General features: G+C 40.1%; 1 protein-coding gene across 11 annotated transcripts in view; it reads left to right on the top strand.

Moving 5' to 3' along the window:
• OSBPL6 (oxysterol binding protein like 6) overlaps positions 1-12,263 on the top strand; it is a 212,550-nt gene that overhangs the window by 190,605 nt on the left and 9,682 nt on the right. For 10 of the 11 annotated variants that reach the window (XM_027127151.1, XM_027127129.1, XM_027127181.1 and 7 more), the window contains 8 exons: positions 1,805-1,892; positions 2,697-2,950; positions 3,708-3,845; positions 4,179-4,242; positions 5,761-5,839; positions 7,557-7,701; positions 9,675-9,819; positions 11,861-11,987. In XM_027127151.1, coding sequence (XP_026982952.1) covers positions 1,805-1,892; positions 2,697-2,950; positions 3,708-3,845; positions 4,179-4,242; positions 5,761-5,839; positions 7,557-7,701; positions 9,675-9,819; positions 11,861-11,987 — 1,040 coding nt within the window. The remainder of the gene's footprint in view (positions 1-1,804; positions 1,893-2,696; positions 2,951-3,707; positions 3,846-4,178; positions 4,243-5,760; positions 5,840-7,556; positions 7,702-9,674; positions 9,820-11,860; positions 11,988-12,263) is intronic. The other variant, XR_003437181.1, reaches the window with a different exon arrangement.

Here is a 12,263-nt window from a genome sequence, read left to right as displayed (position 1 = left end):
AGGAGAGCAATTTGGCAACATACAGCTAAAGCCTAAAAGAGACTCATTTGACCCAGCAATTTCGCTTCTGGGAATAAATCTTAATGAAATTGCCAGACAGATTCACAGAAATATGTTTACAAGGATGTTCATCCAAGTATTGTCTGTAAGTAATAAAAAATTGGAAGCCACGTGAATGCTGGTTAAGTTCCTTGTGTTATATAACTGTCTAATGAAATACGTTGCCATTCCAAGTAAGGATGAAGAGCTATATTTATAAGAATGGAAGTATATTCAGAACACTATAAAATAGTATGTAAAACAATCCCCTTTTTCAGTATCTAAAGATAAACGTATCAGTGTGTTTACATAGGCATTTTGAAATTGGGGGTAGTACCTATGAAATGTTGAAAGTGATTTCTTTTAGGTCATAGAATGGATGATTTTCATATCATCTGTTTAGCTTCATGTAATTTCTAACTTTTTACGATAAGAATGTTTTGTTTTTATGTTCAGAAAAATTAACAGCATATTTCCATTTTGAAGATAGTAAATAAGTATCAACAGCTTTCTTGCCTATAGTAGAAACATTGGTTTTCCCATTCCTCTGAATGGCTCTACAGTACTTCTCTGTTTTCTTATCTGCTCTGTCTCTAAATCCCCTTAGTACATATGTTGCCCCTTAATTTTATTCTTTTTTTTTTTTTTTTTTGCCTGTGCTGGGCCTTCGTTGTGGTGTGCGGGCTTCTCTAGTTGCAGCACGCGGTCTCTAGAGCACATGGGCTCGGTAGTTGCAGTGCGCGTGCTTAGTTACAGTATGTGGGATCTTAGTTCCCTGACCAGAGATCAGACCCAGGCCGCCTGCACTGGGAGCACGGAGTCTTAACCACTGGACCACCAAGGAAGTCCCTGCCCCTTAATTTTATTCTTATGTGAATTTTGGTTTCATTTTAGTTCCATGTTTCTCTCACGTAGAGAATGGCTTAATTCTCGATTTCTCCCTGTCCCTAAATCTTTCTCCCCTGCCCCCAGATAATCTGCCAGATTTTGTCTGTATACTTCAGATGTGGTTCCCAAATGCAGTTTTACTACTTGATCCTTACTGTGGCCATCTTAGTGTTACTGGTCAGTATTTCTTACCCAGATCTATGTAGGATCCTATTGTCTGGCCTCCCTAGGGAAAGCTGCTGAGTATCTTCCTGAGAATTAAATATGACTCTGTCATTTCCTTGCATTTAATAACTCATATGATTATATTGTGAACCCTTTATGTTGACATGAAAAACCCTTCACAGTCGGACCTCATCTCGTTCACCCTGTCCTCTGTTACAGCCACTCGACTTCTTAGCACTCCTAGAATAAATGTTTCTCTCATGGTCCTTGCTGTTGCACACTATCCCTTCTTCTTGTGCTTCTCCCCCTTCTAACAACTGGGCAACTCCTGCATCCTCCAACACTCAGTTCAAATACTACTTCCTCCGGGCAGCCTGTCCTGACTCCTCTAGGGGGATCCATAGGGCCTCCTTTTTTTGCACATTCTTACTGTGTTGAATTGAAACATTTCTGGTTATGCGCTGGCCTCCCCCAGCGTCTCAGCCCAACTAAGACAGAAAGCTACTTAAAGACAGGGCTGCTTTCTGGCAATCCTACATTCTGGCTCACGGGGGACCCTCAGGTGTTCATTGCACATATGCCACATACAGTTCCCACTGTGACCTCTGCTTCTCATTTGGGCAATATCCTGTTGTTTTTCATTGTTTGATTTTTCTGAACTTTCAAGACTGAATGAGAGTTCTGATCCTTTCTACTTTCTTCCCTTCCTTAGGCTTCAGATGATGAGTCTTACATCAGTGATGTGAGTGATAATATATCTGAAGACAACACCAGTGTTGCAGACAACATTTCTCGGCAAAGTATGCATCCTTTGAGCTTCCAGGTGGTTCTATCTACATGCCAAGTTACAATGCTGATGATTCAATGAACAATCATTTTGACCCCATAGCTAATTTTTCCTTTTGCAGCTGATCAATAAATTGTTACTCATATAATCTGGTGAGGTAAATGGTTGAAAATTTTGTTAGGTAGATGGTTAAAAGAAAAAGTTTATCGTATATTAACGCATATATATGGAACCTAGAGAAATGGTACAGATGAACCGGTTTGCAGGGCAGAAGTTGAGACACAGATGTAGAGAACAAACGTATGGACACCAAGGGGGGAAAGCGGCGGGGGGGTGGGGGTGGGGGTGTGATGAATTGGGAGGTTGGGATTGACATGTATACACTGATGTGTATAAAATGGATGACTAATAAGAACCTGCTGTATAAAAATATAAATAAAATAAAATTCAAAAATTAAATAATAATAATAATAAAAGACATACAGAAAAAAAGAAAAAGTTTAGTTCTTGGGCAAACCAAAATTTTATGTCCTTCGTATTAAATATATTTAATTTTTAGAAGTTTGACTTGTCTTTTTTTGTGTAATACTTAAGTATATTTAACAGTTTGTTTAAAAAACTGTACGTTGATGTTTTGTGCATTTATCAGCAACCTTGTATTGAAATAATTCTCTTCCCTCTTGAGAGAGTATAATGAAGGCTTAAGAAATGTATCACAATCAGAATTATTTGAAAGGGTTCCTACCCTCCCAGGTTCTGGGAAATAAGAAAAGCAAGATCTCTTGCACTGTGATTCTCCTCTTTCTCCCTCTTCCAGTCTTGAACGGGGAGCTTACAGGAGGAGCCTTCCGAAACGGACGTCGAGCACGCCTGCCAGCTCCCTGTCCCGACACCAGTAACATTAACCTATGGAATATCTTGAGGAACAACATTGGTAAAGACCTGTCTAAAGTCTCCATGCCTGTGGAGCTAAACGAGCCACTCAACACTCTGCAGCATCTCTGCGAGGAAATGGAGTATAGTGAGCTTCTGGACAAGGCTTCGGAAACGGACAGTCCCTATGAGCGCATGGTAATAAATAACAGAGCAGCGCCCTTTGGAGATTTGCCAACCCTAGACCTGGGCTAAGGCAGAATTCATTATGATAGCATATTTGGTTGTTGCCTAATACTCTCACCACATAGGTAAGAGGAATCCATTGCATAAACCAGGCAGGGCCAAAAAGATCCAGATACCTCTACTGAAAGATACACACCTTGTGACTTATTCTTGGTTCTGGGTGGTTCTAAAGTTAGAATGTAAAGGTATCACCCTCCTCACAGGTTTAAGACATGCCTAGCCTTGCTTTATCAGCTTTTCCTGAATGCCAGGGGAGCCCATTTGTTCAGGAACTTAGGTCTGAGAAAGTAACCTCCTGTTTGTTCTTTGCCCTGGCCTCTACTCCATGTGATTGTGGAAAACTTGACCTGCCCTCTGAAAAGCACCACCAGCCACAACCCTCCTGCTAAGATTGTGCAAATGGCATAACCTATACACTGGCTTTCAGAACCTTTGAACTCTGTGATACTCAGGAAGTTGGACAGACAGATAAATGAAGAATATTTGGCTTCAGTTGTCTGCTGGTTCCCATGAAGAGAGTTTAACCTCATTTTCAATTATCTTTTTTTCCCTATGAGTATATGAAGAGTGTGTGCAAAAAATAGAAAATGCAGATGCCGTCAAATGAGCAGCCACTGATGGGGATGTATAAAATCTAGAGGAATAAGAGACAAGCAGACCTGGAAGTAGTCTCTCCTATATTATTTTCCTTTCTTAAATGTTTTAACAGGTTCTTATTGCTGCATTTGCAGTTTCAGGATATTGCTCCACCTATTTCAGAGCAGGAAGTAAGCCATTCAACCCTGTCCTTGGGGAGACTTATGAATGCATTAGAGAGGACAAAGGATTCCGTTTTTTCTCAGAACAGGTAAGTCCCGTGAGTTTCTGTATAGAAACTGTAGGAGTGCTGTTTGATGATGAAAATAGCTTTTTGATAAACATCTGATTGAGATGGGTTATAATACTAATTAACAGAAAATTCACTTAGCCTATCTATATAACTACAACTTCTAAATGTGTTTAAGCATGAAGTTGTAAAAGTTAAAGATTCAGTAATTTACTTATACATTTTGAGAATAATTCACTAATAGAGATGGATGAGTTGAGTAGTTTTTATTTGGGGGTAGCCAATATACGTTGTAAAAAATTATCATTTATGGAAGTTTTAACACTGATGTCATTTTTTGTTTTTAATTCCCAGGTTAGCCATCATCCACCCATTTCTGCCTGTCACTGTGAATCCAAGAATTTTGTGTTTTGGCAAGGTTTGTATTTCAATTATCACTTCAAAATCCAATTGATGAGCCTATGAGAAAGTTTCTAGTTTCCAAAGTACTCAGTTTAGATTTCTACTTTTAGAACTCAGAGAATATTGGTAGTTGGTGTGGAGTTCAGTTTGAGAAATTAGATTTCTTGATGTAAAGATGGAACCATGTCATCTAGGAGATGGGATTATTTATTTAGGAAGCAAAGCCCTATGGGACAGCAGAGCTCTATGCTGACTATGCCAGCTCAGGGCTATTTCCTTACCTCATTCAACTCATTGTCTGCATCTTTAGCACGGAGGTTGTATCTGCTGGCTTCTTGCTTCTTGAGGGTGTGCAAAGAGATCTTAATCCTCAAAGAAGGCTCTAGAACACGTTGTATGTGGTCACAGTCTATTTAGGTATATATACATTGCAGTGATTTCTGGTCTTTTAACTCACTGAGGCTTGGGGGTTTGGAATGAAGTCTCTACTAAATCAATACCCATTGTTCGATTAGAATGTTGCAAACTCGCCTAGAATAAAAAGTTTCAAAACCCCTCTAGAAAGAAAAAAATATATATATAAATTTACCACTAAGTGTGAATAGTTCCCTCACATTCAGGGGAGGTCCAAAGGGTACTTCACTGATCGCAGTATGACTCTTCTTACATGTACTTCCTCAACCTAAAAAGGATATAAAATGATAGAGCAGCACTGTGACTGTACTTTATTTCAGATTAAGAAAGTAAATCATTTCTTGTTCGTCAGAACAAGAGAGTCAGAAATTTTGTGGAGATGGCACTAAGCTCCCTTATTTCATCAGAATGAGACCGGGCAGTTATTACAAATACACAGATACACCTGAGTGACCACAGGTAAAACATAAAGCCATCATGTGAGATGAAGTGCTGGGCCCTGGGTAGTATCTTAACAGCCAGCACAGGAACATGTTCATTAAGTTAATCCCACTTTCTCATAAATCTTACCTATCTGTGTTTAGAGGCATTATTTTTTTACTGTTCTCCCAAGTCATGTACTCTTTAAATATGTATATAAATCAGTCGTACTGCAATACCACAATCTGCAATTACTTTTTCTATACATCATACACACACACATATACACATACACATATATATACATATATATATAATATTTCCACCATTTAGTTAAAACTTGAAACAACATTTATGGAGACATTAACGCAGAGTAGAGTCTATGTATGTGTGTATGTGAATATGCACACACACACACACAGGTTATTCCAAGACTTTACCAGTTTTATTTGTTGAAAACACATATAGAGCATATATTATGGAAAAATATACATAGATATTTGCGGGGGGGGTTCACAATTAATCTTCTCACCTTGGGCCATCCTCAGGCACTTGTCTTATTAAAGCAACACTATAGAATCAGTTGGGATTACAAAAGTTTCCTTTGTAAAATATAAAGTGTAATACAAAAGTTCATTTTTCTAGAGCAAATGATTAGATATGGAGTGTATATTCTTGTCCTCTGCCTTATGTCGTTTAGATATCAGATGGAAAAACAAGTTCTGGGGGAAGTCGATGGAAATCCTGCCTGTGGGAACCCTGAACGCCATGCTTCCAAAGTAGGTTGCGCTCATCTTCCTTTTGGTCTCTTATCTGCTTTTTTAAATCATAAATGGGTATTTGAAACTCTAGAAGGTACCAAGGGGCCATTTTCCTGTATGGCCAATGTTTCTGTTAACTTCACCGAAGTTTTGAGACTGGGCCCCGACAAAAGCAAATGAGAACTTCAGCAAATGTGTCAAAGCTTCCTTTTTATCTCTTCACATCCTGCATTCATCAGTCAGCGCCTACCTGTCCCAGTCACCACATTAGTTTGCATTTTATATGAAAATAAAATGCAAACTAAAATGGCTCTTTTTAGCCATTTCTTTTTTATATAATCTATACTTTCACTTTTGAGTTCATCTTAGATCCAGGCACTATTTTTTTTTTTAACATCTTTATTGGGGTATAATTGCTTTACAATGGTGTGTTAGTTTCTGCTTTATAACAAAGTGAATCAGTTATACATATACATATGTTCCCGTATCTCTTCCCTCTTGCGTCTCCCTCCCTCCCACCCTCCCTCCCGTAGCACTATTTTTAATGTATAGTTAATTAAGGAAGTGATAGAATCCTTTGATGGTTGTTTTCTAGAGGATATAGCCTATACATCTTAAAATTAATTGAAGTTTTCATTGAGGCCAAAGGCTTGATTGTTTTTCTTTCTTTCTTCATTTGGTTGATTTTTGTTGTTTTGTTATTGTCTATTTGAATGACAGAATTTGCTGGTAGATTCAATATAGAGGACGGTGGGGAGAGGGAGGAATTCCCACGGCCACAAAATAAACTTTCAATATTTACAAACTCATGAGGAAGAGAGTTTTCCATAGTGCCTACATCATACCAATTCATAAATTTTTTAGAAACCCAGAAGCATTTCATTTTGAAACAGTGTTTTATTTGAACATATATGTAATGCGCAAATTTAAAGGTGAGTAGGAACTGTCATCGCCTTCCTTGGCAGAAACTCGGTAACCTTACTCTCCAGAATTTGTATTAGATTCATGCCATCTATGCTCATCAGTCTTTTCCCAAAGAATTATTCACATATTTGGCCTTAACTCACAGCATGAAACAATGTCCTCAGAGTAGCCTTTCTTGAATGTACACCCTACTCTCTCCTCCCTGGGACCCTACTGTGATGGCCCATTGCCTATAGGGTAAGTCCAGACTCACTGGTGGGTCATTGAGGGCTTTGTCTGCTCTGCCCTGTCCCACCTTTCCAGCCTTACCTCCCGTCACACCCACTCACCTGAAGCATGCCACACACAGGTCCCCGGATGCATTGTGCCCTTCTGGCCTCTGTGGCTTTGTCTCTGCCTTTCCCAGCCTGTAGTACCTTCCTCTCCACCCTCCAAGCTTAGACCAGACGCAGCCTCTTCTAGAAAATCTTCCTTGCCACTCGCCCCACGTTCCAGGCAGATCTAAGGACACTCCTCTGTGCTCTTATAAGCGTCCATCTATCCCTACCGTACTATTGGCTCCAGGAGAGCAGGAAACAGACCCTATTCAACTTGGTAGCTTTAGCACCTGGCCCATAGAAAGCACTGAAATGTTCCTTAAATGAATGAATCATGTCATAAATGGCCTTGAACACATAGAAACTTCCAAGAAAGAAATAAGAGAAAGATGAGGGGAAAGGAAGCTATGGCTAAAAAATATTCTCATTGGTAGAAACAGTAATATTTATTTGTTACCTTCACTGTTTTTCATCAGTGCTGTATTCTTCACTAGGTATGGAGATTGCTATGTGTGGAATAAGGTCACCACGTGCATACACAACATCCTGAGTGGGAGGAGATGGATAGAGCATTATGGAGAAGTAACCATTAGAAATACCAAAAGCAGTGTTTGCATTTGCAAACTCACATTTGTCAAGGTAAATAATCTTACAATAGCAAAGGACATAAAATGCTTCCTAGGGAAGAAATAAAACAATTACCTTAAGCCGCAGCAAGTGAGTTAGTTCTGTATCATTGATCCTTATGGACATTTTAGATAAAAAAGCAGGACCAGCTGGTGGAGTTGCTCCGGGCATGCAGACGTCTGACGGTGTAGAGGTCAACAAAGGCACCATCTTGAAAGAGAAAAAAAAAATTCTTGTTAAAGAATTTTCTTTTTAAGCAGCCAGTTCATTAAGTAAAATTCCAGAGAGTACTTCTTGCCTATAACAAGTCTCCTGGTTTATATTCCATTTATATTCCTGCTTGATTACAACATATTCAAGTGATCTTATTTTAGGGAACTAAATATATCGCACTTGTCATTTTCTGAAGATGCATAGAGATGATAGCTTCCAGTCCCTATAAGCTTATCCAACTCTGCCATTATTATATATAATCTTAAATAAGTTCAACAAAAAGCAGTACCTTTATTAACAAGAGAAGATGTTAGATATTTTTCTTTTTTCCTTTTTTTCTTAATAGACTGATTAAGTGGTTCAGAACTGAGGAGCCAGGATCACCATTTGCGCTGACTGGGTCGTGCGTGACAGTAACTGTGCGCACTTAGTTTTTTAGGCTAGGAGAAACTTAGATTTAGGCCTGCCCCTAATATTTGCAGAGCTCAGGGCAAGAGTACAAATGGCAGTCCCCATACCGTATGTGTAAATATTTAAAGTATGTAAATCAAGCCCACAAGCTGTCAAATAAAATATGTTCTATCCTTTCACGCTGACAAAAGTACCTTTTTTGACAAAACCTGCAAGTCCAGGTTGGACACTTGGGAACACCGAGCTGGAAACCTGGCAGCGCAGGAGAACCAGTCTGGCCCACGGCCTTCCCCACTTGCTTCCCACCCCCAGCTCTGCCCTGCGCTGCAAGGGGCCGCAAACACGTGTGTAGGCAGTCCAGTCCACACCCCCACAAACAGCCACCCTTGGCCACCCCTCAGGCCTAACGATAAATCCAAGGAAAGGCCTGTGCAGGCTGTGGAATAAGCTTAGAACCATTTGTGGGTTTTTTGGTTTTGGCTGTGTTCGGTCTTCGTTGCTGCATGCGGGCTTCCTCTAGTTGTGGCAAGAGGGGGCTACTCTTCGTTGCGGTGCATGGGCTACTCATTGCGGTGGCTTCTCTTGTTGCAGATCACAGGCTCTAGGCGCGTGGGCTTCAATAGTTGTGGCACGTGGGCTCAGTAGTTGTGGCTCACGGGCTCTAGAACGCTGGCTCAGTAGTTATGGCACACAGACTTAGTTGCTCCATGGCATGTGGGATCTTCCCGGACCAGGGCTCAAACCCATGTCCCCTGCATTGGCAGGTGGATTCTTAACCACTGCGCCACCAGGGAAGTCCCGCTTAGAGCCATTTGGACAAGGAATTCTAGGGTCTTGCGTACTTGGGGCCTGATCTAGAATAGGGGCCAAGGGATCCAGATGGGTAAATTCCTGCCGACTTCTGACCCCTTGGGGAGGAGCATGGCTGGAAGAGAGCTAGAACAAGGTGTTCCTGATTAAATTTAGTCATTTACAGCTACTACGAAAATGATTTTACAAACTATTTCTCCAGTGTTGCCAATTGAAAATCATTAAAATCCATGAGCCAAGGGTAGTTCAAGACAGGACAATGGGAGGAAGAAGTTGCTTAACCTGTAAATTAACATTCAGTTAAGATAGAAACTGAGCCTTCTCTGGGCTGTGGTCTCATGCTCTAACATGGAGTGGGGTCATCCCTTTCTTAAAAGTTAAGTCAGCTAACACTTAGATAGCCACCCTTCCATGCAAAACATTTTGAGATAGATGCCTGGAAATGGTTTGCGTGAGAAACTTCAAGGTTAAGAAAATTTTCCATGTGGAAGTTACAGGGATTGGTGTTATTAAAGAGATTGAGTGTTTTAACTGGAGTTTGGTTTCTCCAGGTGAATTATTGGAATTCTAATGTGAATGAAGTCCAGGGGGTTGTGATGGATCAGGAAGGGAAGGTGGTGCACCGGCTGTTTGGGAAGTGGCATGAAGGGCTGTACTGCGGTGTGGCCCCTTCCGCCAAGTGCATCTGGAGACCAGGTGAGACCGGCATGAGTGTCCTGCCTCAGGGGGGCGCCATGAGTGGCAGAAGGCAGGGAAGGTCAGATCATCCCATGCGGTACACCTTATGTTTTCTTTTTCTTTTTATTTTTTTTGCGGTATGCGGGCCTCTCACTGTTGTGGCCTCTCCTGTTGCAGAGCACAGGCTCTGGACGTGCAGGCTCAGCGGCCATGGCTCACGGGCCCAGCCGCTCCGCGGCATGTGGGATCTTCCTGGACCGGGGCACGAATCCGTGTCCCCTGCATCGTCAGGCAGACTCTCAACCACTGTGCCACCAGGGAAGCCCCTTATGTTTTCTTTTAATAGATTAAAAACATAGATGCTTAAGACAATAATATTTACATCTATACTCAATCCACAAGTTAAATAAATTCCAATATTTGATAGTAAGGAGTTGTAGAATTGAGACCAAATCTGACGTGTGGTCAGAGATTGGGCTTCATGTAAAATCTCTCTAAATGTAATAACTGCATTTCAAAAACTAGGTATACTTATTAAACCATTTGAATAATTGAAATATACAAACTCAAATCCCTACTCGTGTTATTTATTCTCTGTTTTAGTAAAACAAAGGAAAGCCTGCAAACATCCATAATCCACAAATTCAATAATTTAACCAGAATAAGTGATCTTTTTACTTGAGCATCAAAGAGCTGCAATATGCTGACATTTAATAAAAGACATCAAGAGAGTTCTGGTAATACACTAGCATATAATTGACTATCAAGTACAAATGGAACAAGGCTCCACATGACATTTATTTTCATTGGAATTTTGTCAGTTAATCCCTAACTTTAAAATTAGTTGTTGGTTTCCTCAATGAGTATTTAAATTCCCTGCTAGTAGAGTGGTTTGTTCATTCACTTGGCAATTATGTATTGAGTACTGACTGAGCATCAGGCTTTGTTCTAGGAGCTTGGAGCACATTAATGAGCAGAGCCTACAAAGATCCTGCTGTCGAATTTAGTTTGAAAGTGCCAGTAAACGTTAATTTAGATCTGAATCTTTTTCTTTTCTAAATGGAAGTAAATTGTAAGTGTTTTTTGGTGAAATCTTAATGCTTATAGTTAGTCACCCAAGCATTTAGTTACCCAGTTGGGTATTTGAGAGAAAAATTAACCAGTGAAGACTACTGTATGTACAAAGTTTTATTTTAAAAGCTGGATTTTATTAAATATATGAATCTATCAGTTCTGATAATCAACATAAAGTTTCCCATTTAGCAAAATAAAACCAATTTAGTTCACTTAAAAAATTTGTAGGGACTTCCCTGGAGGTCCAGTGGTTAAGACTCTACACTTTCAGTGCAGGGGGAGCAGGTTCGATCCCTGGTTGGGGAACTAAGATCCTGCATGGCACGCAGCACGGCCAAAAAAAAAAAAAAAACAACTTGATCCCAGGCCTTAAGAATTCCCACAGATGAAGATCCAAGGGACAAGAGCTCACAGTCAAAAATCACAAAACACAAAAGGAACCCAGGCAGAGTAAGACTTACCACACTCTGAAAATAAGAGCACTTGATATTTCAAGAACTAAGAGACCTCTTTCAAAACTATGATTAAATATCAACATTTATAGAGAAAGAAACAATATTTACCACGAACAGATCCTCACTAAATGAATTTCCAAAAGATGCACCTTTATCATCCCACATAAAAGCTCAGAGATACAAGAAGGAACAGTGAGCAACCATACTGTGTATATGTGGGTATATCTAAACAAACAATGACTGCAAAATTAACAGTAATATCTAACTCGTCAGGGAATAAGAATAGCACTTACATTAGAAAGTGGTGATCTTCGAGTTATTTGAGAGGAGGGTGAAGATACTGATACCTACCCAGTGTCTTAAATTAAGTGTGCAAATAATCATTAATCCTTTAAAAAATTGCAATCTAATGTTTATGACTATAAATTTGATGTTAATGTGAGTATTAATTAAGCACCCGAGTTAAGTCAGCTTCTGCATGTTCTGTAAGCCTCTTTGCCTCTCACAGTGGTTCCTTGGCCTCATTCCAGGTTCCATGCCGACCAACTATGAGCTCTACTATGGCTTCACAAGGTTCGCTATTGAGCTTAATGAGTTAGATCCTGTACTAAAAGATCTCCTTCCACCAACAGATGCCCGATTCCGGCCGGATCAGAGGTGAGCAGCGCAGTGGTATTTAAAATGAACACTAGGTCATGGCATGGTGCTTACAGAAGTCATCAAGACTTTCGCCACCATCATTTATTTATTCATTGAATCATTCATTCCCTTATTCACTCAGTAATAGCTGAGTCTTCTACCTAGGTAAAGAGCATTCAGAGGATGATCATAATAGAAGATTAGCTCAACAAAAGTTCCCCGCAGAAGGTAACACAGACGTTTTTTAACAAAAAGTGCCCCCCCACCAATTTACCAAAGGTCTGCAAATTATTG

Source organism: Aethalodelphis obliquidens, unplaced genomic scaffold (genome assembly GCF_003676395.1).
Source record: "Aethalodelphis obliquidens isolate GAN/ISIS:26980383/991018 unplaced genomic scaffold, ASM367639v1 scaffold2, whole genome shotgun sequence".
NCBI classification, from domain to species: domain Eukaryota; kingdom Metazoa; phylum Chordata; class Mammalia; order Artiodactyla; family Delphinidae; genus Aethalodelphis; species Aethalodelphis obliquidens.
The sequence above is the reverse complement of the archived record's forward strand: the minus strand, read 5'-3'. Positions and strand labels throughout refer to the sequence as shown.